At 36.7% G+C, this 26739-nt stretch overlaps 1 protein-coding gene across 1 annotated transcript in view; it reads right to left on the bottom strand.

Annotated features, from left to right (window-relative positions):
• The window catches only part of LOC106962627 (regulator of G-protein signaling 6-like), a 71680-nt gene that overhangs the window by 20998 nt on the left and 23943 nt on the right, over nucleotides 1-26739 (bottom strand). Inside the window, exons 2-5 of the mRNA XM_015057165.1 lie at nucleotides 5854-5950; nucleotides 2704-2754; nucleotides 1930-2036; nucleotides 596-647 (exon numbers count right to left, since the gene is read on the bottom strand). Coding sequence (XP_014912651.1) covers nucleotides 596-647; nucleotides 1930-2036; nucleotides 2704-2754; nucleotides 5854-5950 — 307 coding nt within the window. The remainder of the gene's footprint in view (nucleotides 1-595; nucleotides 648-1929; nucleotides 2037-2703; nucleotides 2755-5853; nucleotides 5951-26739) is intronic.

Below are 26739 nucleotides of genomic sequence, written 5' to 3'. Positions count from 1 at the left end.
GATCATAGAGAAATTATGGCATCCTGTGAGAGTCAAACTCATTCCTTCTGAAGCTTAAAGCCTAATGAAGCTAAGTGTTTGCATACTAATAAGGACAAACTGCATCAGCAGAATATCAGCGTTAAAATGGCAAATTTAAAGTACTTCATTAAAATAAAACCCAAATTGATCATTTCTTCTGTCTCCACCGTTTCTTTCGAATATTTAAAAAATATTCCAGTGTAACTTTACAAAGTGGTGCAGCAACATTTAACAGTAAAGTATCTTGGGATTGTCTTCCAGGCTTATGATGAGTAAATGTATTTAACATTTTGTTACAATGTTAAAATACCTGGTTTTTAAATTACAGCTAATGCACAACATATCAAATTAAAACTGAATCAATCAGATCTAATTTATTCAAAGAAGTGAAGCTCAAGCATTTAGATATCCAAACGAAGTAAAATTAAAATATTTGAAGAACATTTGAGTTATTTAGCTAGTCCTTTTTCTAGCAACATAGCCTTTTTGTCACACCTGTAAAAAGGTTATGCTAAAAAAAATAGCATTATAAGTTAGGAAATTGAAATTTATTACAATTTAAAGCAATTCTTACCATAATCTGTGTTCTCAGGCTCCCAACAGTTGGATGGCCAGAAATATGGCGCCTAAAGCAAAACAATAAGAAAATCAGTTTTGATCCAGACATTGAGACAATCCAAAAATATTTGGAAAACCAAAGAGATGACAATCACCTTTATTTATAATTTTTTACTGTGACATCATCAGATACATAAGATACAACAAAATAATTAAAATCTGGGCCAATATGGTGTAGAGAATAACGGGTTGAACTGACTTGTGTGCATGCACTACCATGTGTTCTTTAAAAACATCCTGATGAATAACATTGATGTCTTTTGTATAAAAGGTTTGTGAATCTCTTTGCAGGGTGAGACTGTGAGTCTCGTCTCTTGATTTCTTTATTATGTGGTTCTTTGTCTTGCGGCTTGTTTGCTTCACTTGAGTCCTTATTGATGTCGTTTATTAATGTTTTTGGCCTCCTCCAACACTGACTGCTTCTCCACTTCACTTTGAAAGACAAGAATGAAGGTCAAAGCACCGCAGTGCACTGCTGTCTGCTTTAATTAAACTGCTGCTCCTGTTCTCAACAAAGCTCTACAGGAACAAAGAACATGCTTCACAGAGATAACTCTGATCTTACCTCATGCAGGTTTATAATTGAGGACGTACACAAGTTATTTCCCTTTTGCATCATAAAATGCAAGAAAACAAAACAGGATTTGTGATTTTATTGCCTCCGCCATCTGTGATGGATGAATCAAAATCCATCAAAAAAGTGTAACTTCAAATGGAAATTATTGTGCAACTCATTTGAAAACTTAAAATTTGGACTAATGCAACAGAATGGATATTTGGACTTTAAGTTCTGAATCAGATTGTGGTTCACGACTGACTTCCTTTTTTGCAGTGTTTGCATGCATTTATGTTTTCATAAGCAGAAAATGTTAAGCTCTTTAAAATATGTTTTAATAGACAATAAAAACTTTGCAACATTTTAGAGAAGTCCTACATATTTTAAATTCAACAAAAACAACTGCATTGCATCAAACAGTTGCAAAACTAATATTTTAATACCTGTGGTGTAATATTTTGTAGATTCTTGCTGTAAAATTATCATGTCTAAACTTAAGTGCAATAAGGAATTGTTATTAAATGCAAATGTTTTCTTGAATGTTCAAAACTTAATATGAGTACATCTACACAATATCAGATGTAAAAATATGTTTGCCCTCTTGAATATGCCTTTGTTCTCCTGGTCCTCTTATCTTGTTACTTTTTCTTTGAACAATGACCTTGTTGTTAAGGTTAGGCACATTTTTCTTTTTGCTCTCATATTTCCATTGCATAATTGATCTTCCTTCTTACCTGGAAGCGGTATAAAGTTCCATCATCTTTGAGGCACAGGACGTGATCAGAGATGGGAAAAAAGTATCCCTGAGCTGCAATCAGACTCCCGATGTGCATGGCCTCAGCTGAAAAAAAAAGTATGCTAATCAAAGAGTTCCTTTGAAAATCTAAATCAAAATCTAAAAACGTGGTGATCTCTTAGTGAACACAAAGTTAAAGCACAAAAATCTGAACAGTCATTAACAGCTAGAGCTTAAAATAAGAGTCAGACTCCAGGCATCTACAAAGAACTTATTTTAGCTTTCTGCTCTGGGATGTGCTGATTTATTAAACAAAGCTGTGGTCAATTAAACAAAAATCATCATCATTACTTTCCTGGATCACTAAATAACGTTGAACTCTTAACTTCAGGGTTTGTGTGCATTTTAATGATAAAATGTCTCAGTTTGGTTCATTTTCCCCGTTCGTTCAAGCAATTCTTGACACACAAAAAATAAATGTATTAGGAGTATATTACTGCAGAGGAGAAGATTTAAGACAAAGCATCTATGGACAAATTGAATAGGGAAAAAATCTTTTCCAAAATTATGCAAACTTGGAAAATACTTCAATATTCTTATGTAAAACCCCATGACCTAAAGACAAAACTACTTGTGTAATCTACAAAAAGATTCTACAAACATTCAAAAGTCCATGAATGTTTTGTTTATTTTAGACATTTCAAATTTGAAGTATTTACATAAACACTATGTGTCACATTGACTATTAACAAATATCATTTTGTGAGCATACCTGGATCCTCTATGGACAAATTCTTCATCAGCCATTGTACTATATCTGCACCTGCATAAAAAAATTAAACCATGTGATTTGCATAGTTAAAAAATAATTTTAAATCATTTTTCTAAAAGGCAAAAGAAAATACAAAAAGAAGCTAAATTAAATAAACTTTGGCTACTCTTGGGAGTTTTCTAATATCCCTAAACCAATTTCAGAAGAAGAAAAAGGGAGGAAAATATATAAAAAGATGAATAATCCTATTACGCTAGCGTATTAAGAACAGCAGAAATAATTCCTTAAGATTTCATGCACACAAGATCAATATGTTGTAATGTGCATCCCTCACCTAGACAAACCTAAAGCCTAAAAAGCCTTTTTGTTTCTCCCAGAGAAAATTATCTCATTTTTGCTTGCCTGCTGCTCTCCTGAATGAGATGCCGTTTAATTCCCCATCATTCATTAGTTTCCCAGGCTAAGGCACATGGATGCAAACGTTCCAGCTTCTTCTCTACACATTCATCCACTGCTGTGGTAATTGTGTTTATTGATACACTCAGCTCATGGCATATTGGGTAATACATCTTGCATTGAGACAATGACACAGAAAACAGGGAAATGTTAAAAGCTTCTCTTTGTTTCCATTGTTTGCTTAAGATGCTTCGTAGCCTCCCACAATGCATCATTCCTGCGATTTCCAAACATCCTACTGACAAGGTGGCCGACATACATTCCCACAAGCTTTTACATCTGATTTTAAACTGTATTTACACATTTTAAACGCTGACAGCACTGAAGCAGATGAAAGTTGATTGCCTTGCTTAAGGGTCCTTTCATAGTAGGAGGACATTACTCATTCCATTCCTGCTCTTGCAGTTTCTTTCCCAAACACTTAATTACATGTTGTCCTCCCACCTTCTCTTCAGCTATGCAGATATTTTGCTGTGAAGTAGGTGCAGAGCTTTCACATTACCAGAATGAAATGTAACTAAAGTGAAACGGTGTGGCTCATCTAAACATCTGCTTCTTTTTTGTTGGTTGTTGTTATTGATAAGATGTTAATTTTAATTTCCTTGGTTGAACCGACTCCTTTTCTCTTCTGTGTTTACTGATGTAATCCCTTTATAATCATCATGGCATGTCCAATTTGCTGCCATGTAAAGTATCCAGACACAGAAACAGGTTTTAGTTTATGTCACCTTAGCTTCACATCCGATTTGTTGTGTTGCTGCAGCTCATATTTTGGCAAATTTTCTCTAGAAATTTCAATTAAATCAAAATAATTCATTTATTCCAAATGGAAATGAAATGTTGCCAAGCAGTGCTCTATGTTAAATCTTCATTTGGCTGTATGGTTAGAAACTCAGGTGGAAAGAAAGTCGGAGGTATAATCGATGGGAGAGATGGTTTGAACTTCTTTCTTTTCTTTGATTTCGCTCTGCATCCATGAAACCCCACTACAACTCCTCTAGGATTCGAGGTTGAAGTTCATGTGGGGTTTTTAAAAACAGTAACTTGTTGCCACAGTTGCACATTATAGCTGTTAAAAATTTAAAGAGAATGTAAGAGTAAAACTCCTTCCAGCTGCTCAGCATTCAAAACCAGACGGAACATTTAAACTCAAGCAAAAAGTTTAAATGTTCAAGCAGAACTTGTCACTTCAGCATTGAGAAGGAGAAAAACATAGCTCTTTGGTTTGTGCCTTTTGCAAAACTTTGAAGGACTCCAAGTTGTGTTGGACTGTTGCAGTGAAAATAAAGGAAAAAACTCCATGCATTGAGACTCACTGTTTTACAGAGGAGCAGGAAAAAAAGCTTCAGCAAACAAAAGAATTATTTAAAAAAAAATACTTTGAGTGTTCTGGGCTTTCAACATCTATTTGCTATAGAACATGTAGAGTATGGAAATACTGGCAGCTTGTCAGAGGAATGACAAAGGTAAGGATGTTCACAATTTCTAAAATAAAGAGATTAGTTAAACTGAAATATCAGACTTTAACTATGATGTTAAGAACACACAAACAGATTAGCAGCGCCACAGTTCATGAATGAATAAATGCTTCACATTGATGTCTGCTACAGCCCATCCCTTCGTCTCAACATCTCTGTTTCAGCACTCATTATGTATATAACAAAGTAAATAAATCCCCAAGTCCAAATGACGACCTTATGTTTTATCACGTTATAAACAATATGACTTCTAATTGGGTAAATGTTTGTATCAGCAGCTACTTGCATTTTGATATCTTTATCGAAACCAAACTAATAGATCTGCACATTTCAAAAAACATAACAGCATAAACTTCTGGCATATTTTGTTCCAAAGTCATCTTAAACATTTGGTTCCAAACTGGAAACCAAACTGGCTTCAGCTCATTTCCCCAACTACTCTTTTTTTAGCTGCTGTAGGAAAATGTCACATTTGACAGCGCCACCACTTTGGCTCCAAAGATACACAAAGATCATATGTTTCTTTCACAGAAGTGAAAATGTAAATGTAACTTGTCAAGTTGTGGGACTTAGTCAAATTCCTCTAGCTGGTCTTTTAAATAATCATCTTCTAGCCATGGCTTAATCATTTGAGATATTTGTGAAATCTCAATTATGTCCAATTAATTCATTAGGAACTCAGAAAGCACTTCAACGAGAAATTTCAATTTCTTTTTAATTTACAGAACATTTGCTGAATTTATGTTAGAGTGTGCAAAAAAAAGTGTTAATCTTGGCACAATAATTTAGCGTAAGGTTTCCTAGTTGAAGAATTTGGCTTACTGGCAGGTTTAAAGCAGGGCAGTAAGTTGAACTATTCACAGCTGACTTGTGAGTTTTGTTGGAAAAGCCATATTTAAAAAAAAGAACTGTTTTATGACTAGAAGCCAGTTTGATGGTGACCCATTGAAAAATGATAAAACATGTTCCATCTGACAAATTACAGTGGAATAAAAAGAGAAAAGGGGGTTTCTGAAAGCTTTTAAGCTTTCCAGAAAAATGCTGAACTACAGAACTGAGCATTCCCCAGGATGTCGTTTTGACTGTTCACCAGACACTTGCTGTCATCCCGTTATGTATCGCTGCAGGTAATGTTTGTACCACGCAGAGCCTGTCAGTCCAACCCTGTCATTTCTGCCACTTTGCTGCCAAATACTTTCTTCGCTCCATTTCTTACCTGTAACAACACTGGGGATCTTGGTCATGAAACTTTTGACGGTTCTGATGGGCACGCCTTCGGTCTCGTCCTGGATCAGAGTGACGATATCTTCAATCTGAGGAGAAAAACACAGAAGAAATTGAGAAGGTGAAACACCTAAAAAATGAACAAACCAAATTGTTAAAAGGATGTTTTAAGTGGGCTACTATTTAATATCACGTTTGCTTATTGGTCTCATTTCACCTTAGTTCAGCCTCACCATGCTGCATGTAAAACACACAAACAGAATCTACTTCATGAAGTTCTTTATGAAGCGCTGCCAGAATGCTTTAACTAGGACATTAGTCTCTTTGTTGGTTAGCCATGCTCTAATTACAAGTCTGACATATACATTATTAACACTGTGGTCATTAGGTGTCTGATTGTGAATTGTTAATTTAGTGCACAGGTAAGTTCATGATTAGTAGAGCAGAAGAAAAGCCAAATATAAGGAGGGAGATGTCTCTCCTGCCGACTTTTATGATTATGTGAGGGAAAAGAAGCAGCTGTAGAAGGAACATTTCTGCCATCGCTTCATATTTGTTGTAAGTCATCTTTGTGGTCGGTTTACCTTTCCCACTGAACGACCACACACACTGCCACAAGCTCATAAATAGAGATTTTCTTCTGTGACTAAAGATTTGATCAAAGACGGATGATGAACGGTGGGAACTCATCTTAAATGAAAGTCGCTTAGTTCACGGTTCACATTAAGCCTAGCTAACTCCTAAATCGGCCGTCCAAATTTAATTTGAGGACTGTATTCTCGTTAAAAACAATAGTGACAAAGACTATCAAAACAATACTGTCTTGAAACATGAGGCAGAGTACAGGCAGCTAATGCAAAGCCCAAAACAAAGACACCAATATTCCTTATGGGACCATTGCTCATCTCACATATGCAGCATGTCTACCTCTCATATTCATTTGTTGTTTTAGTTTCAGGCTCATGAGTTATATACCCTGAGGTTTTTCAATAAAAAATAAACACTTAGAATCATACCTTAGATTTCATCAATATAAACATTATCCGTTTTTTCCCCTCATCTTTGGATTCATTTAGCTCCATTTAGTACAATGATACCCTTCAGCCCATCTCGGCTTTTGAACTGGATTAACTTCTCAATTCAAAATCGTGTTCCAGCATGTGGAGTGTTCATATACAGAGTAATCTAACTCAATTGCCTTTGCTCTGAAATACAACACACTCCTAATTAAATTGGACTTCTCTGTTTGGTTACAGAGTACTAGCATTTCATAGCGATAAGCATCACACAAACTGTGATTTGCAGCTTAGATACGGGCATCCTTCTGATAAAAGATGGATTTCAGATGAACAGTTCATGCTTGTGGCCCGTTAATGAGCACACAGATGTAGAATAAAACATTTTTCCCCCCACTTTGCACTGAAGTAATGAGATGATACTTTGATGTACTTTGGTTTTGATTGCAAGGTTGACACCGCCTCTCTGCACAGATGCTTTTTGTCTGCGTCAGAGAGTGGGAAGTGAGAAGATGGTCGCTTTGGAGACAGCTATCGCAAACTAACACACCACTCAGCAGCTATATTTAAACCCTGAATCAAATGCTGACCTCTGAGGATGAGAAAGGGATCTGTGTTTTTTTTCCTCCCTCAAGTGCACTTGATCAAAATAAATTTCATTGGAACACAAACATGCGCACTCAGACATGCATACAACAAGCTCTTAATGAGAACACATTCAGATTCACTGGGGTCTCACCAAATGTGTTGGACGGCACATTTTCTGTGGAGTTGTGACCCTTTAAGCTTTAGGGATATATTGTGAAAGTAGGTAAACAGTGGAGACGATTACTGTACAATACAATAAACCGACAGAAAATGTCATTTTTTGTTACACCAATCTTTTCCTCATAGCTACAGTCTCTAGCCATGAAAATAGTCACCACTTAAATTTATCTTTCATAACTGGAAACATGGTTTCTTTATCAGCTTATGTAGATCCCACTTATCCAGGACGTTGCCTCAGCGTACTTTTGCAACCACGTCAGAAGTATTTTCTATTTTTTTTTTCTGGCAAAACATAAAATTGTTGTAAAATTTTTGAACCTACTACATCAACTCTGCTCCCTGTGCCTGTCAGGTCCATGGGGGAAACCAAGACATCCTTATTCTCAGTGACACTTTCCAAAATTTGTCCCCAGGCCAAAACATTGTTATTGTCTCCTCCCAGAGTTTTACATCCACTCTGTGGTCTTCTTCCTTTGGGACATTGCTGGAAAATCTTCAAATAAAAAAGGTGCCATCAGGTGTTTGCCAATTGCTGCTGCTAGTCTGTAGGAGCAGTGTGTGGCACTTTGCATGAGCAGAAATTAAGGTAACTCCCAAACGGCTGCCATGTCAGATTCGAGGATTATCATATGCATGAATGAGTCAAAGAAAAATGTGTTTGATGGGTGAACATTATAATAATGCTGAGAAATAAAATAAAGAAAAAAATCCAGGTTATTGGATAGTTAAGTGTTTTACTCCAAGCTTGAACAAGCTAATTTTACCATGATTGATTGACAAGGGTTTGTAGTTATAATTACACTTCAATCAAGGTATCTTAGCCTGCTAAATACATTTCTCAGGTTTAAAAAAGGGGTTATTTATGGAAGAAACGCTCAAAAGCACATTTTGTTCACTTTTCAACTCAGATGCTTCCAACGGGGGGTGAGATTTAAAAGAAAAGCATTCCACTTTTACCTCTCTGACCATCAGACTGCTCTCACTCTCTTCGTCTTTTGTCGTCCAAAAAGGAAGCACAACTGGACAAGCACAGGCTGCTAAACGCTGTGCTTCACAATCAGTGTGATTATAGGATTCTAGGGACCTTGATGGTGAGGGGAGAAATGCTCAAATGACTTTAATGGCTTCTGCTGTCATGAGCAATCTATTTCTTTTCCACCAAAACAGCTATGCACAGTGAGCGTGTTGCAAATTACAACAGAAAAGAAATGAGACAAACTAATAAGAAATCAATTAAACACTTCATTTTGTAAAAGTAAAAAGCCATTTCATATTAAGAAAAGAAAAGCAATCCTGGAAGAAAATATATGGAGAGCTTCGCCTTCCAGTAGCAAATAAACCCCAGATCTACAGCCAGAGTTACAGTGGGACGGTTTCGATTAGAGCATTTTTATGTGCTTGAATGGTCCAGTCCAAGTTCAGCTCTGCATTCAACTTAAAATCTGTGGGAAACAGACACTTTATATCCAATTTCCCCAAAATGATTTCTGTAGATTTGCAAAACTGACAGGTTTACAAAGTGTTCAATCCTTTTATTCGCTTTATTTCCACTCCACAATTAAGCACATTTTACAGTGCCATCGTACATTGTCAGAATGTCAAAAAAATTTAAGGGTGTGGATATTTTTTTAAGCCAATGCACTATTTATACAATTTCAAAACTGAAAACAAATGTGCACCTTTTATGTTGCTCGAGTTAAAACAGAAGTTTTCTCTTGCTTGGCTGTCAGTTTCTACATCAACTAATTTACCCAATAAGGCCATTTGTTCATGACCAGCCTCAGCTGGTCATATAAACTCATGCCAAGATGCCATAACAACCTGCAGCTGAGTCTGAAGCCGAGCATGCCCTCTCAGATTCATGCAGCGCAGGCCAACAAAAGTACACGTTGGTGTAAAGCAGCCCCCCTCTGAATCCCTGACCCTGAAACAGCTGCAATTAGCCTTTCTGGGCACAAAGAAAAATCTGTGGGAGAGAAGACAGACTGTCTTCATAATGAAGCAGGTATACATCCTGCTGAGAGAGAAAATGTCAGCCATGGCCACAAGGGCCAACAATTTCTGAGCGGCGCTACCTAAGCACTGCATTTTAGTGGAGAAAAGAAAATTAGCTCCTCTGAGCCATGAGGTTCCACATGCTGCCTGATCAATGGCTGAAAACAAGCAGACACAACTAGCGATCAGACAGACTGCACTACAAACCACCATTTGCATACTTTATTTCTTACTCCGAATTTCAAACCAGCAAATTCCTATGACTCCCTTGTCAAATGTAGGGCACGCTTTTCCTCTAATTTCAGTATAAATAATAGGCTGACTCACCAAATGCTTGGTTACACAACATCTTAAAAGAGGTTCTCAAAAGAAATGCTACAGGCAGATCCAAGCAGTGAAATCATAACTGCAGCCAAACTTAAAGCCCACTTTAAACTGCCAGCATGGACACTGAGTGCACTCCATTTCATAATCTGTGAAGAAACTCAAAATCTGAGTTTTAGCAAGAGGATTTATCACAAAAAATATCCTCCTAATCATTTAAATCCAGCTGCTTATCAGGATAAAATTGTGTGTGTGGGTGTGGGTAGCCTCATTATATTTTATTCTCCAGGTGATTAGAAACAAGATTGACCACAACTTCAAAAAAATAAAAATATTAAAATAGTACATCTGCAAATTACCTTCTTAAGTTCCTGCTCAATCAACTGATTGCAGCTTGTTTCTCAGTGCTTTCAATGGAACTTACAACACTCAGAAAAGGTCAAGAGTCCAGAGAAGGACTAAGGAATAGGAGAGTGCCTGAAGAGAAGTACTGAGAGAAACCGGAAAAGATGGAGGGTTTTATAGCTGCAATTATATTTCTGTCCGAGTTATTCCATGTTGAATATCCACAATAGCTTAGGAGAATCTTTTCAAGTCATATCAGAACAATTTATCTTTCAGCTCTTTAGTGAAAGCAAAAAATAAATTATTTGAGTTTGAATACACCATTTAAGATTGAGTGAGGAGTTACTTTCTGAGATCAGCATTTTTCTACAATTTAAAACTTCCTGCCACAGCTTCCTGCCTCCTGGAGTCAGAGCCTAAAGGTTTCTGTAAAGCCACAGATAACACTTTCTTCACTGTAAGCCACATTACAATCTCACGGCATTTTAAGATTAGGACTCCCAAAACTCATTCCAGAGATTTTATTTATTCATTATATGCATTGTATTAGTCTTGTTGCTAAAAATTGTCCAAGAACAGTGGGTGGGGAGTTTGTTTTTCCTTCAGACGCAGGAATAAAGCCACTTTATGAAATGTCTCTGTATTTCATGAATTCATGAATATATATTAAAACGATCTTAGCAGCCTGCAGCTAAAATTCCAGTTTAAGTCCAAAATATGAGCTCATAATATCCTTTTATGCTGCAAAATGAAAAACAGCCTTTTTTCCTTTTAGAATGCACTTTTCCCAATAAAGCCTACATTTTTTTAAAGTCCACAAAAGTGCTTTCAGAACATCTTCAGTCTTAAAGACACCACAAAACTTTGAAGAGATAAAATGTTCTGTTTTTACCGCAACTTATTCCTATAAATCTAATGACAATTTTTTTGCTGCTTTTTCTCAAATTACAACTTTCAAAATTATTTCTAACTTGTTTACAATATCTTCAATGTTTTACTAATGAATCCTATTTAATCGTCTACAAAATTAGCATTTGAAGTCGGTTACTCCGTGAAGACAGTGCAGTCACTGCAATTTGAGGATATTTTTATCTCCAACTATTTGAAGGTTATACAAAAGGTTATTTTAAGCTGAAAGAACGTCTTGCATCACCGTCGCATATCACTAATCAGATTTAATACGTAAAAAAATTAATTGCATTGTCACAATATATCATTACTAGGAAATTAAATGCATATTTTATATTCAGATGAACAATAGTGAAGTCCAGATTAAAAATCTTTTTTTTTTTTTCAAATGGAAATTGCTCAAGTCTGAGCACACGAATATTGTGATTATGCTTCCCTGAGAATATAGAGATGAGCCCACATTTAGTCATATCTCATGCAAGACAATATCCTTCCTCATTCGAGACAAGAATTACCATGCCAACTAGGCAAAGGTAAAATTAGCTGCAAATACATTAAAAGTGGCGACTTCCATCAAAATTAGTGTGTGTGTGTGTCATGTTGGTGCACACCATCACACATAAAACTGACTTGATATTTTCAGAGTGGGTGTAATGACTCATCACTGAGGTGGTAAAACTGATCGCCTGAGGAGAGCACAGGTTCACGTCTGAAGGTCAGAAGCGGCGGCTGTGTGACGGCGATGATGAGTCCTGCTGGTTTCAGCCCGATGCATCTGGCAGCAGGGCGACGTGACTCTTAATGGAAGCATAATGACAACAGGATGGCTTTACCACACCTGACTGCCAATGATTCACCACAGCTGATCCCACCCCAAAGTCATTTTTCAGGCTTGTCAAGTGAACGTTAAGATTTTGTCTTTGCAAAAAATAAAGCTGCGAACCATTTAACAGCAGTTGATCGATTTGAGCATGGACGGAACATCAACAATCTTTCACTTTTTGACTTTGATGAATTGAGAGAAAGGCTGTACTTTGAGCAACGGTGTGGAGCAGATTAGGATATGGAGAGAAACGTGATAATTTGTCACAGTGAATGCCATGCAATTCAACTAGAGTGGCATGTGGGGAAAAAAACGATTATTTAAATCTGCATAATGGTGTGTATGACTTCGACAACCTTGAAAAGCGTTTTCTATTCTGAATACAAATACAGACTTGAACACCTGCAAAAATCATTTTAAAAATCTGCTTAAAATAAACCCCAAGTTTGTTGTAAAAGCTTCTTTTTTTTTTTTTTTTGACATTGACCAACAAAGAGTAGTAACTGTGGAATATAAGAAAGGCTATGCTGGATATTAAGTTTGTTTTAGAAATACTAATCTGAAAAGTGTGGCATGCATTTGTGGTCATCCTCCCTGAATCAAGAGACGTTTAGTGAAATTCTAGTTCATTTTATTCTAAATTGGTCAAGCTTAGTCTCTAATACACTGAGGGAAACCCTGCTAGATCATTCACTAAAAATAGTGAATGTTTGTAAAGTTAGCCAATTAAAAAATAATAATTTAAAGAAGATTGACGTCTGTCTGACATTTGAAGATTGACCATACCACTGGACGGTGAACAAAAACTTGTCAGTAAGCCTAAACAAAACAGCAATTCTACTTGGTCATAATTGCATGACAATGAATAATGCAAATTAGAAAGAGTTAAATTTCTGTCACAGGGAGTGAATATGAGTAATATTCTGCATGGGAGTTGAGAAAGGGCACCGATCGCCATTGGAAACAAATCTGGAAATCCATCCCTGTTGAAATCCCAAGAGAACAATTCTTCATTCTAAGTGTCAAGCTGTATTTTTAGCCAATTCTCAGAGGAATTTAGTCCTTTGTCTCTTTCTAAGAACAATTCTTATCAGCGGATGGGTGCTGGTTTAGAGGCCTGCTCAAAGACTGTGACCCTTTTAATGGTCTGTTGATCAGACTCGCCCTTCAAGGAAAGTCACAAACTAAAGTGTAATGTGTGGCCTCATAACTCAGCCTGGTCCTCTTTTTAATTGGTTTCAATGATTGCTTGTAGTTTTATAGATTTATTTTTAAAGGACTTTAAAATCTACAATGACACCATCACTAAGCTTCAAGTTAAGGTCAGGTTTGTAATGAGAAATGGAGTCTTTATCCTCAACAAGCAAGAGCAAGCGTGAAACACGCCCAACAGAATTTAGTTTTATTTTTCAACATTTATAAAAAAGGAAACTATGCCAATTACTCATTAAATTGAGACTGTGACATATTAAAACCATGAAAAACACCGGAGTATTAAACTATTTGAACACAGAGGTGGTTTGCATAACATGTTGGAATTACACAGCTTCTATTCAATCTACTGGAGATTGGAGAAACGCTCTTTTTCTGAAAAATGTGCAATGTAGCAAATAACTAAAGCATCATATTCCACAAGGTACCAGTGTCCTTCTAGTTTTGGATGCGACTCTTCATCCCATCTGATTAAAATGAATGAAAGAATCTGGAGAACTTGACCTCAAGTGAAGGTAATTTAACTTTTTGAATCTGGTATGTCAGCAGGAACACCAGGATCCTAAAGTGTAAAAGTCACGATTTGTGTGCTGTAAAGAGAAGAGACCATGATTAAACAGATTTTTTTTTAATCACAGCCCTCTTCAGATCCCTCCACGGCTTTAGTTCTGTACTCTGAAAAGCTTTTAAAAATATCTTCTTCTGATCAAATAATTCCTTTGTTGATTTGCATGTATGCCTGGACAACCACTTAAAAAATCCCTCATCTTCGGCCTTCATGGAGACTTTTTAAGATTTTGGGTCTGAGCTGAATTAGAAACTTTTCACCTTTCAAAGTCCTCAGTTTGATAAGAAAATTAAGTTTCCCAGTGGCACTCTTAAAGACGGTGATTTAGTATATAAATCACTGAATGGTTTAGTCCCAACATGCATTTAAGATATTCTGTCATATCAACCTTCCAGACCTCTCAGGTCTTTTGGTTCTAGTCTACTAGAATAAGAACCAAACGTGGAGAAGCAACATTCAGTTTTTATGCTCCCCCAATGTGGAACAAACTTCCAGAAAACTGCAAAAGTACTGACTCTGTGTTCCTTTAAATCAAGATTAAAAATCCTTTAGCTGCTTTTGATTAATGACTGGAACATAAACTGTTTTTCTGCCTGTCATTTTATTTTTCCACTGCAGTGCAATGCTTTCCTTGCTTGTTTTATTTACTTTAATCATGTAAAGGACTGCGAATTGCCCCGTTGCTGAAATATGGCATAGAAATAAAATTGCCTAGCATGGTGCTGGCAGCAATGTGTCATGGTGGGAATGGCATTTCATTGATTATGCACATTTATGTTTATGCCAAACAGAGAATGGATGCATGTTTTTAATTTTCATGACTTTACTGCATGCATCCTTTCCTTTCTTTTGCAATATACAGAAGAATTTACTGTGCTTTTCTACTTCCTCTTGAAGAAGAAGTCTACATGCAGTTTTAAAGTTTGTCACATTAAATAGTTCCTTTGCTAACTTGACCATTGATGCCAATTCACTGCATTAAAAAAGTAAATCCAACAATGAGAAGCAGAGAGGATTTTCCCTCCAGATAATGATTTTTTCCCCCTTCTTCCATCAGCACTTGTTGGCAAAATTCATTAGTTTAGAACTGGTGCTCCCCTGCTGCACGAACTGAGTGAATCGGCACAGAGCACTCATTAAAACCTTTTTATCTCAGCAAAAATGTAAAGAGCTCCAGACACAACAAAAACATTGACAAAGGAAGGAAATAAAAGCCTTACTCATTTTGGGCTTGTTATGACTTTTTACTGCAGCTTGTTGATATCTCATTAATCTTAAAATCTTATCACCATAATGACCATAATGGTTCAATTATAACATTTCTACAGCAGAATATGTTTCTTATTCTCATCTCTCCCCAAACCTCCAATAAAAACGTGCAGAGAAGCATTTGTAGTTTATTACAATGCAACTTGACGCTGCCTCCACACATTCATCCAAAGCAACTTCAAATATTTCAACCACAAGATGAATATGCACGACTTTTTTAAAAAAAAAAGCATTGATCTGATATATTTCACCAAACCAAATACACCAAACCAATCAAGTTCACCTTTCCTTCATGAATAATCTGAAACATTCTGTGTTCTGTGTCATGAATGGCAACGCCGCTTCCAGTCAAGTCTCAGTGCGCTGAGAGCATGGCTGTAACAAAATACTTCAACTTGGTAAGATGTCAGATTTAATTTAAACCTTGCTCCGTATGAAAGCAAAGGAGGTGGTGTGTGGGCGTTGGAAATGGGACTCATTATTTCTGAAGATGGCCCAGAGTTCTCAACGTTTCTACAAAGTTTCTACAAACTCTGGAAGAAAAAAGTAAATGCTTCTTTAAATCCCCCACAGAAAAAAATAATGAAAGGTTAAAGCAGGAGGTTCATTTCTATAAACAAAACGTGTCCAAAAAAAGTTATGCAAAGCCTTTAGATGAGTGTAAACTATGTTCTATCATCTCTTAAAATAATCAGAGCAGATTGAGACAAAACATCCAGTTTTAAAAGAGCCAGACTTATGTACACAAATCCTGCATTGTATCATTTATCTTCAGATCATTTCAAATTTCCACCTCATCGATAGCAAAGCAGTGAAGGACAGGCTTCTGATGGATGTGATGCAGCCAGAGTCTGATCAAAGCCCACTGGCAGCACTAAAGAATGAGAGACCAGTGCTGATGGACATGACTGGAGGTCTCGTAACCCCGACTGTGGGAGGCAGGGTGTATGCCGTTTCAACATGCACCAGAGAAAACTAAGATCTGAGAAACTGTCAAAAGGGCCAGCTCTTTGTGGGATTAAAGGCTGAAATTTCAATAAAACATCATCTCCCTGGCTCTTCTTGGCGTTTCCTTTCCCTCTGTACATTTCTTTACTTTGCTCATGTTTTGTTCCCTTGTTCTCACTTAGAAGGTAAAAATGTTTATAAGGGAAAGATCAAAGACTAAATCAGATATTTTTATGGAGCCCCGCCTCAATGACGACGTGAACAGTCCTGGATAGTTTTCCACTTGTCTCTAAAGTTTTAATTTGTTCATTTTCCTAGTTTGTAGGGAAACAAACATTTTTTTAATGCCATTTAACAAATGCAACATGAAGAGTTTCTTCAACCTTGCTGGGATGCTAATTTGAATTATATGCTTTGATTAGAAAATAATTTAATCTTTGACAATAAACACTCCAACCAGATCTATTCAAAACCAACTCATGCACATGGCTGGGTCTGGTGGAGGCTCCGGCATGCTGGGGGCCTTGTTTTAACCTCATTTCTTCTCCAAAGACCCTGGGAATTAGGTTGAATAGCATGGCTTGCTCAAATATTTGACATAGATGAATAATTAAAATATGGACTCTGGGAAAAAAAATGTGAAAATGAGTAACTATTGGGTGTTTTAGCAAGATAATTGTCCAAAATATGTCACCAAATCAAAAGAGAAATTGAGAAAATGTCAAAAATTAACGTTATTTTCTATATCAATGAAAAATAATTATTTTCCATTGATGATGAATTTGCCAATCACTCAATTTGCATGTAGAGAAAAGAGATTTGATCCAATTTAGACTAAGGCTTTAATAAAACAAAATATGGAAAAAGTGAATTGCTGCAAATACTTTCCAGATGTATGTATGTATTTTACCCAACCTCACTTTTAATCCTGAAAGAACCTGTTAAAACTTCATTCAGCACCTATAATTAATTATCCACTGGCTGTTTTTATTTGTACAATAGATTCTTCAAGATGCAAATAGCTTCTTACGCTTTGCTCTTTATCTTTTAAAGGATGACCTATTAAGTTGTTTAAATTGTAGTGATTTTCTTGCTTCAAGCACTGCAATATGTCTTTTTATAAAAATTAACAAACATCACTGATCATTTTCTTTGTAACTTCCAGACACAAGACGACCCAAGAGCCCAGTAAGCCGATTTAAGAGTTCTGCAGTATAATAAACCAGAAAACATTTCTATGAAACATCTCCGAGGGCTAATTAGAGTCGAGACAACTTGCACGTATTCTACCTGAGATAAATAAAACAGATCGATACTTTATACTTACTCGTAACCTTTAGCCTAAACTGACTGGTCCATTTTGTCTACTATTGATTAGCAGAGAAATAAAAGGAAGCCATCAATGTTAATATTCAAGGTGGTAGAGCAGGTTTCTTCTGCTACAGTAGAGAGTCTCTGCTTTTTCAAGCTTGGACTGAATACCGTCATTGATTGGTTTGACAGACCACCTAAGAGCCGAGTGTGTGACGGCCAAGCAGCCAGATATCGCTCTTGCATCCTTCTGTGTTCTTCCTTTGTAGGCTTGTTTATCTCTTGAGGCTTCTCTCCCTTAAGATAAATGAGGCATTTTGAGTTGCCATCAGGTGCAAAACATGCATGGTATATATTCTCCCTCAGAGGGGGATCAGATTTTAACAAGCCGGTTTTAACAAGGTGTGCTTCAGAAAGCACTTTGCAAATGAGCAAGTAAGTAAGTTCGGGGATTTGTAGACAGGAAGTGCACATCGACTTCATCACAAAGGTTCATATACTTACTTCAAAAGCTTTGAGTAGGAAGACTGTCTTTTATGTACAACACACTGCAGTAAAACTACAGCTGAGGAGAAGGAAAGCCACTTCCAGTCTAGTTACACAGCAATTACCCAGGACGAAGCAGTAATGTACAGTTGTTGCTGCTTTTCATGCTGAAAGCCGTTTGGAGCCTGCAAATCAATTTCCAACAGTCGTTACACAAGAGAGAGAGAATTTAGAGACGATGTGGGAAAATATTTCAAATTAAAATTGTATGAAGGGTATGCAGACTGAACATTACATGAAATAAGAGTTGGAACATGCTGTTCTCACTACCGTTTCCATTATTTGCTACATAACGTCAAATAAAGCAAAAACACCATAACAAGTAACTTTTAATGAAAGAGTGGATTGACATGAGCGTTGAGCTTTGTCGCTGAGGCTTTATTCATTGCTGCTGAATCAGGCTTGAGCAGTCAAGGAAAGCCATAATGTTTGAAAGTCATTTCTTTTCGGCGCAGTGTAGAGACCGATAGCAGCATGCCATTACCAGGCACAGGGAATGTTCTGGACAGCTATTCCTCAGGGAAGTCATGGGGAGATAACACACACACACACGCACTTTAAGTCACTCTGACACATGCACACACACTGCCCATTTGTTGCAGTGTAAAGTACTTTCTGACAACAGTGTCAAAGAAAACAAAGGAATGAATGAAAATGTGCTTAAGTTGTCACTGGAGTGGGAGTCAGAAGACAAAAAAATAAAGCAATGAATAACGTTGCCAACAACAACAAAGCCAAACGTTCCTAAAATTAGAATTGCAAATGAAATACTGAAACGGTTGAGCTCATAAAAGTGTAGTTTCACTAATCATCTCCAGGTATCAATGTTTTAATGCTTACAATTCCACCAAGCATGCATATGTTACTGCATTGTAAAAAGTAGGCTCATGTCTTTAGCCATTTTAATTTGAAAAACTATTAAACTCCTAAGCAGTCACCTTTTTACTCTCGATGAGATATGCTCCGTCTTTTTAAAACAAGACTATTGCATCCGGTTGCTCATTACATGATGCAAAAAAAGTGTTTTTATTGCAGTTATGCAAAATACGCTAATTTCAACACAGCTCATCCCATCAAAAAACTTTTTCAAAATTGCCTTAATTCCCATTACGCTAATTTAGGCACAGCATTGCTTAGATGTTCCACTAGTATGCAATGATTTACCGACTCAAAAAGTTCTATATTTTAGTTACTTATTTTAGAAAGTGAAACTCAAGTGAATGACGCATTTCTTGAACAAACCATCATTAGTTCCCTCCATAGGAAGGGTAAGCCACAAAAGGTCGTCGTTAAAGAAGCTGGCTTTACACAGAGCACTGTATTCAATCAGTGGAAGTTGAGTGGAAGGAAAAAATATGACAGAAAATGTGAACAAAAATAAGCATAACCACAAGCTTAAAAGGACTGCCAAACAAAATCCATTCAAGAAACAGAAGGAGCTTCACAAGGAGTGATGTGAGGCTGGAGTCAGTGCATCAAAAGCAGCTATGCTCCTACAAATCCCACTTCTGTCACATTCCTCATGTACAGCCCCTCCTGAACGAGAGGCAACATCAGAAGTGTGTTGGCTTGGCAAAGTGCAAAAAGGACTGGACTGTTGCTCAGTGGTTCAAAGGCATCCTCTTTTCAGATGAAAATAAAGTTTGCATTTCTTTTGGAAATTGCAGTCCCAGAGTCTGGGGAACTCACCAACTTCCCTCTCCAAACCAAGTTGTTTTTTTGAAAGCAAAGGAAAAGCGTAGGAGTATTTGTTCTTTAAATAGGATGTGCCGTCACAATTTTGTGTGTGTTGGAAACCAAAAATATAATACAGACAGCATACTCAAAAGTACAGTGTCGAGTTGATTGATCTCATTCAGTAATTTATGTTCAGACCATCACACTGAATGCAGAGAAATCCATCCATTTGGATTTTTATCTCTGCATATCTCTCTCCATTTCTACAAGAAATAAAAAATGGCTGGCAGAGGTCACATTTTTCCAATTAATTCGACTCTATTGTAATCTCTGAGGTAATCTCTGAGGGCCAAGAGGTTTTGTTTTTGTTTTTTAATAACCAAAAATAAGGAGATCAGCTGACACAAACATTGAATCTTGTTTTACTTAAAAGTTTAACAGCCTTCTTTAAGCTAACTACATGTGTGGAGCAACATGTTGGGGAGGGGCAAGGTTGAATTTCTTTAATGCTTCATTTCCAGTGAACCAGCATGTCTTCAGTCATTTTTGGTGGGTGGTCAAAATGCGGAGGTTGACTGGTTTGTAGCCAAATAAAGAAAACTGTCTTGAGTTACTCAAACATTTTGGCAAATTGGTGATATTTTGAAAATTTAATTTACATAAGTAATGCATTATATAAAGACACTCTAGGCTGATTAGTAAATTACATTAAACTGTATGAAATCTGCTATGATGGAATGAAAAGAAATTGCTGGAGGCTTGCAGTAATATGTGAATCCCAGATGGAGAGGAGACAAAAAAAAAGCCCAGTTTGCACCGATTACCCATCAGAATCCCATATACAAACAAGCTAAGAACAACCATCAGCATCTGCACACTGCAAGCTTTACATGAGTCCACACTTTTTCAAGATGCAATTATATAAGAGCTGTTGCATCCATTAAATCCCTAGTGCACATATTAGGAGGATAAAATACATTAAAATGCAATGTCAGCATGCACAACTTCATTGTGGAAAGATAAACATGTTAGACGTTGAATGTTGCAAGTCTGCAAATTCTCCACCTGAATGCTTGGTCACTTAAAAATATCCCAGGAATAATTAGAGAAATATTCAAAGTTTCTCATTTTGAAGCAGAAGCTGAGATCAACAGATCTTTGTTTCATCCTTGTGACATCATTCAAAGTTTGCTTAAATTATATTTCTAACCTCAATGGACTGAAACGTCTCACCTATTAGCATAAGCAGCAAAATTGTCCAACAATCCAAACCAATTATCTGCAAATGTCTCTACAATCTAACATTATGCAGCTAAGATTTAGTTATAAGCTCCACTAAGTTTTTAAACGCATTTTAATTAAAACTGTGTGAAACCACCTTCAGAATTTCTGTTGGATCATAAAGTCCAAAATTAGACAATAAAAATTAATATTCCTCTGGAGCTCTAAAAGTCAAACATATTGAGGTATTGCTTAGGATTTTAAATCAGGTTAATTCTCAAAGAAGAAAAGGCCTCAGTTTTATTTCAGCTTTCAGTTAAATAGTTTGTCCTGGACCATTTATAGCTGCATGAAAGTGTTTGCATATGCGATTACATGGTTGTGGTGAGACAGGAGAGGACAAATAAGGTGAAAACTGGTAATTTAATAATCTTATGACTCTTCCTACTCATTTTCAGACACGAATTTTAAATATGGAATGTACAATATTAAAACCTGCATTTACAGGTTTATGGCACTCCTTCTCAGCAGACCACTAAAAGTATCGACAAGAATACTCCCTTCAAAATAAAATAAAAAAATTAAGTACCTTAAACACAGTCCATTTATCCTAATGATAATAAAACATCTGCAACTATTTTCTTTTTCCCCAAAAAACAAATTTGCACAAAAAATAATGATAAAAAAAAAGAAATCTGGGCAAATTTAAGCTGAAGCTGTTTGGTTCACATCAGACATAATGAAATGCTACATTACTGGTTTCAAAATGAAGTTTATAAATATCAAGTCTCCAAGAGAAACCCCATAAACTCTTTTCTCGCTTGGTCTAATGTCGCCGACAGTTTTCAAAATTGCATTTCTGTTCAGGGCAAGTGGCCTCTTGCTGCTTCCAGCATGACTGTGAAAGTGCTCTGCAGCATCCTTACAGCACAACGCTGCTGGTGACGTTATTCGCACTTCTAAAGTACTGAACCATTGTGGATGTGTTCTGTTTGTGCAGAACTAATCAATCATTAATTTGATTAGACTGAATAAAAAAGTCAGCATTTGACAACTTTATTTTGCAGCATCTTCACTTTCTTTGGAAGAATCAATGTTACACTGTACAAACTAAAATGGTAAAAGCAAAAATGATTGTAATTTCTTTTTCCAGGTGAACTAAAGGACGAAGTTGCTTCTTTCACCTACTGATAGGGTGAGTGTATCACATTTAATGTTGCAAGGATCTTTAATAAAGAATAGGTACATTCTTCTTATAAGCTGATCTTATAAGAAGATATTTTGGCAAACTATGCGGAAAGTGTAGCTGTAGAACAAATACAAGTAATTCTGAAGTATTAAATGATTTTCACTTGAAAGGAACTTAAAATATAACTAAAAGATTATGAGGTCTTATTCGCTTATTTTAAGCAAGAAAACAAACATTTGAATTTAACATCTGTAACAAGAAAATGTTGTTTCACATGGAGCCATTACCACAACAGTAATTAAATGTTAAATACTGAAATCAAGCAACTCGGATTTCTTATTCCTTTCAGAAGCAATGAATTTATACAATTTCCAACACAAATTAGATTTCTTAAAAAATGCCTGGAGGGCAAAGCTGCCTTCAGTGAATCACCCCTGAGGTTAAGTACGTCTTAGTAAAGAGGTGGAAAAGGTGGCAAGTCCTGCAGCAAGGCAAGAAGCACAGAAGCATAATTATTTTGCTCATTTAACATTAGTCCTCTAGTAACTTTTAAACCTCAGATGTAAATCTTGAAAGGTAACACTTGAATACTAATACTTGTGTTCTGGAGGTCTTTAAAAGCATTTAAAATCTAAAGCAAATTTACATTTTCACATATTTTTCTAGTTTATTATACAGAGTAAATGTCCTGATTTACGGTGGTGTGCATGTGTACAGAATCCAATATTGTAAAGGCCCTTTTTTGAGGAGGTAACATCTCCAAATTTTAACAATTTGAGGATCTAACCAGAAAGAAAGTCATTGGACTTATGTAAACATTCAAAAATTAGTTCTAGCTGCCGTGTTCCATCTCTCAAATCAAAAATGTTCGCACTCAAGTTAAGATTTTGGGGTGAGATTTAAACACAGCTGTAGAGGTTCTCTGTCCAACATGACAGAAGTCTGCAAAGCACAGTCTGCTAAAAGTTTTCATCTCCAAATAAACTGTGGAGATGTATTATTTACACCCTACATGAGAGTCCATCTCCAAGTTATCTCTACATAGGTCACTTTAAGCGCTTTCTCAACCAAATCCACTTATGTAAATAAGCCTCATCTTCTGCTGTTCGGTTAATTAACCTGGCCATTCATTTACTGTGTTTTTCCCTTCCGCTATTTTTATAACCAGAATTTTATCTAAAAAAAAAAAAAAACGACCTAGTTTTCTGAGGTGCAGGAATGAGTTCGACTGTGACAATAGCTTTGAAGCACAGCTTTAATACGAGCTTGAGTTTGGAAACAAGCTTGTGGTTCCCAAACGGCATCAGCACAATGACTGTGACCTTCTCATTAGGAAGTCTAAGCGACATCGCTGCAGAAGTGACCCATGAGGCCCGGAGCCGGATGGGAGGGCAACGTTCTGGTCGGCAAGAGGGAAATTGACAGCCTCATTACAGGAAAGCATTCAAGCTGGTCTAGAGAGGAAATGACAGCTCCATTAACCACCAATGCCACAGGAAAAAAAAGAAACCTTTCACATGCAAACACACAATTGGACTCCAATATAAACATGGTTTTCCTTTGTACGCATGTTGTGCAGTGCAATATTACATTATGGTTGTTTCATCCCTCATGATGAGTTAATTTAGCATCCATTTTTGAGAAGCCAAATTTAGAAAACCTACATCATCTTCCCAGAAAACCCATCAAGCCTCACATTCTTAGAGATCATGAACACGCCTCGCTCTTCAGAGCTCGAAAATCTAATACTTTGCAAAGGAATTTTTTCCAGAAAAGTGAAAAAGCAAAATGAAACTTTAAAATTTACAAAGTTTCTTCAAGTCAAAATCTGGAAAGGTTTTAGCTGTAATTGCAGCAATTTGTTACAATTTGGTAAAATTACTGCTGCAAGCCTTTTGGGGCATTGATCCACCAGCGTTGTATGTTGATGTGAGGTTTTTATACTTTGCAAAAGAATCAGGTTCGGTTAAACTGGATAGAAAATCTTAACAGCAGGGTTCAAGAGGCATGTTTATGATTTTAGAAATGGCCCCCAGTTACTTTACTTTATTTTGGAATTACAAAGTAAAGTAATTCTTAATGTATATTGATTCATCTCAACTATGTGATTTGAACATGTAATGCAATATAATTAAAGAAAATAAATAAATAACCTCCAGTTTGTTCATTCCGTCCTTTCCTGCCAGAAACATTTTTTTTTATAATCCTAGCTCCAACCGTCTCAACTGAGCAGCTTCACATAAAATCCCCTCAGCATGATGCTGCTACCACCATATTTGACAGCAGGGAATGTGCTAAGGATGATTTGCAGAATTTAATTAAAATGTTTACTTTGTCTGTTCTGACCAGACTCCTTTCTTAGACATGTTTACTCTTCTCCTGCATGGTTTGCGGCAAGAAAACCCGAGTTTCTTATGGTATTTTCCCCACAAAAAAAGGGCTTCCTCTGATTATCCTGTTGTCTTGCCCACAGATTTTCCAGAGCTGTGGAGATCTGCTGCTCCTCTGTAGGTACCTCAAAGCTTCATACTCTCTAAAGCTCTCAGTTCTGTTTGGGTTTCCAGTTGCACAATGCTCAACAGCACTTTCTGAAATGTTGAACTCTTATTTAAACTTCAAACATCTGGAGTCATACCAATTAGTTGACTAGTAAAGTCAGCTGGTTTAATTTGGAGTATAAGAGCAAAAAGGACTGAAAACATTTTCCTTCCGCATCACAATTATATGCTACTTTCTGCTAGTTTATCACAAAAACACTGAAGCATGATTAAATGTGGAATAGTGATCTGCCATTGGAGCTGAGATGAGATATAATGAGGTCAGCTGTTCCATGTTAGTTGGCGGGACCTAAAAAAATTCTCATTTTTGGAAAAACACTAATTCAGCCCATATTCCTGTTAAAATAGGAGGCTGCACAGCACAGTGATACTAAAAATAGGAGGTCTAACAATGCCTCTCGACCATACTATTAAAAGCATTCGTCTAACATTGTTTGGGTCATCCTTACACTGACAGCCTTGACAAGTCTAACATCCTACAGATGAGTAGAGAAGGGTCTGGTGAGTTTGGAGGCTGCGTTAACCTCCACTTGCATTTCCAGAGCTCCCCTGAGCAAAACTTAGCAGCGTTGAGGCGTTGCTTCACAAATTTGACAGTTGTTTTTCCCCAACCTGTGTATTTTATTTGCTGGCTTATTTACTTCTTTCATTATTTTTCTCAGCTGAAAAGATCAATTTGCAGCTTAATGTAATTTACACAAGCAAGAGTTGTTGAGCAGGCAGATGGATAATCCCCTCCTCTCACATGTTCTTCACAGCAGACGCAACATGATCCCCCTTTATTTCACACTATTATGTATGACAAACTGCAATCCCATCAACCTGTCCATCATTTTGATGGACAGATTTACATTAGAATCCTTTGTGTTCATGATTTCATTTTATTTTTTTATTTTTAGTTGCTTCTATTTAGCAGGCAGTACTAGACACCAATTAATCCTTTGCATTTATTTAAGCCAAGATCGACAAAAAGATACATGACGAGTTTTTAATCAACGTTATGTTTAACTGCATCATTTTTATAAAAATGACAGTTTAGAGTGAGAATAAGTTATAAAAAGATGACATCTTCCACAAGATTTTCTGATTCTGCATGCTGAGAGCTGCCGTTTGATTTTATTTATCAACCTGTCTTTTTTGCTTTCTCCTTGTCAAATAATATTGTGAATATATTCAAGCACATGTTCTATAAAAACATCAAGGAGCCTTACTCACAGTGGATGTGGAAGAAACGAGTCACACACAAATTGCTCACAACCTTTTTTTGCCTAATTGGCAGCTGCATAATGTATTTGTGCCGTTTTGACAGGGAGAAGGTCTTATTTCTCACATTCATTCCTTCTGAAACATCAATAATATTTTAGGCTCCCAAGTCTTAAGTCAAAACAGCAAAACATTCTGGATTCATCTTTCCAAATCCACGCAAAACAAAAGGCTTACCCAGTGCATTTCTGACAAAACTGTGATACATGCAGGTTGTTTTATGAATAAATCCAATTTAGGCTTAAATTTAAAAATAAATTGAAACTAGCCATTCTGCAATGACAGCTTCAATGAGTTCAACACCCTGAGCCGAACACGCACCTGTGCACTAACAATATGCCATGATAACTCTAAATAAAATCACTGCAAACCTTTACAGCCTCCTGACGGCTCCACTAGTAATCAACCCTGCGTTTCAGCAAGGAGCATCATCTCTGAGGACCAAAAATCCATACATAATTCATCACTTTAAAGATTTGTTGTTTTTGTGCCGTGGAGCCAGGAAACGTGTGGTATAAGCCTAGACACTAACAAGTGAGGATACAGCTGGAAGAACACTTTAACACTCCCTGTGAACCCAGAGAAGCTTAAGGACTCGGTAAAGGGACCCAAATACACAAACGAATAAGAGACAAAGAAATATTGTTCAACTAAAGCAGAATGCACCAAGTTCATCCTCTGTCAGATTAATATCCCCTGTGTCCTCAAAGGATTGTGCACAAATGAACCAGTCAAACAGACTTTACATTATATTCGCTACATTAAACCCTTTTGCACTACCCTACATCATGCTTCTTCAACCTGTGAGTGAGCCTCTGCATCTGAAATTCATATTTACGGTTCAGGCAGAGATGGAGCTGCCGGTTGCCATACTGTACATGATTACAAATGATTAGCAATGATCAATAATGGGGCTTTGCTGATGTGCATGCAGAG

This window comes from Poecilia latipinna, unplaced genomic scaffold (genome assembly GCF_001443285.1).
Source record: "Poecilia latipinna isolate Pla-1442-1.1 unplaced genomic scaffold, P_latipinna-1.0 Scaffold61, whole genome shotgun sequence".
In the NCBI taxonomy this organism is placed as follows: Eukaryota; Metazoa; Chordata; class Actinopteri; order Cyprinodontiformes; family Poeciliidae; genus Poecilia; species Poecilia latipinna.
Note: the sequence above shows the minus strand (reverse complement) of the source record. Positions and strands in the feature narration are given on the sequence as shown.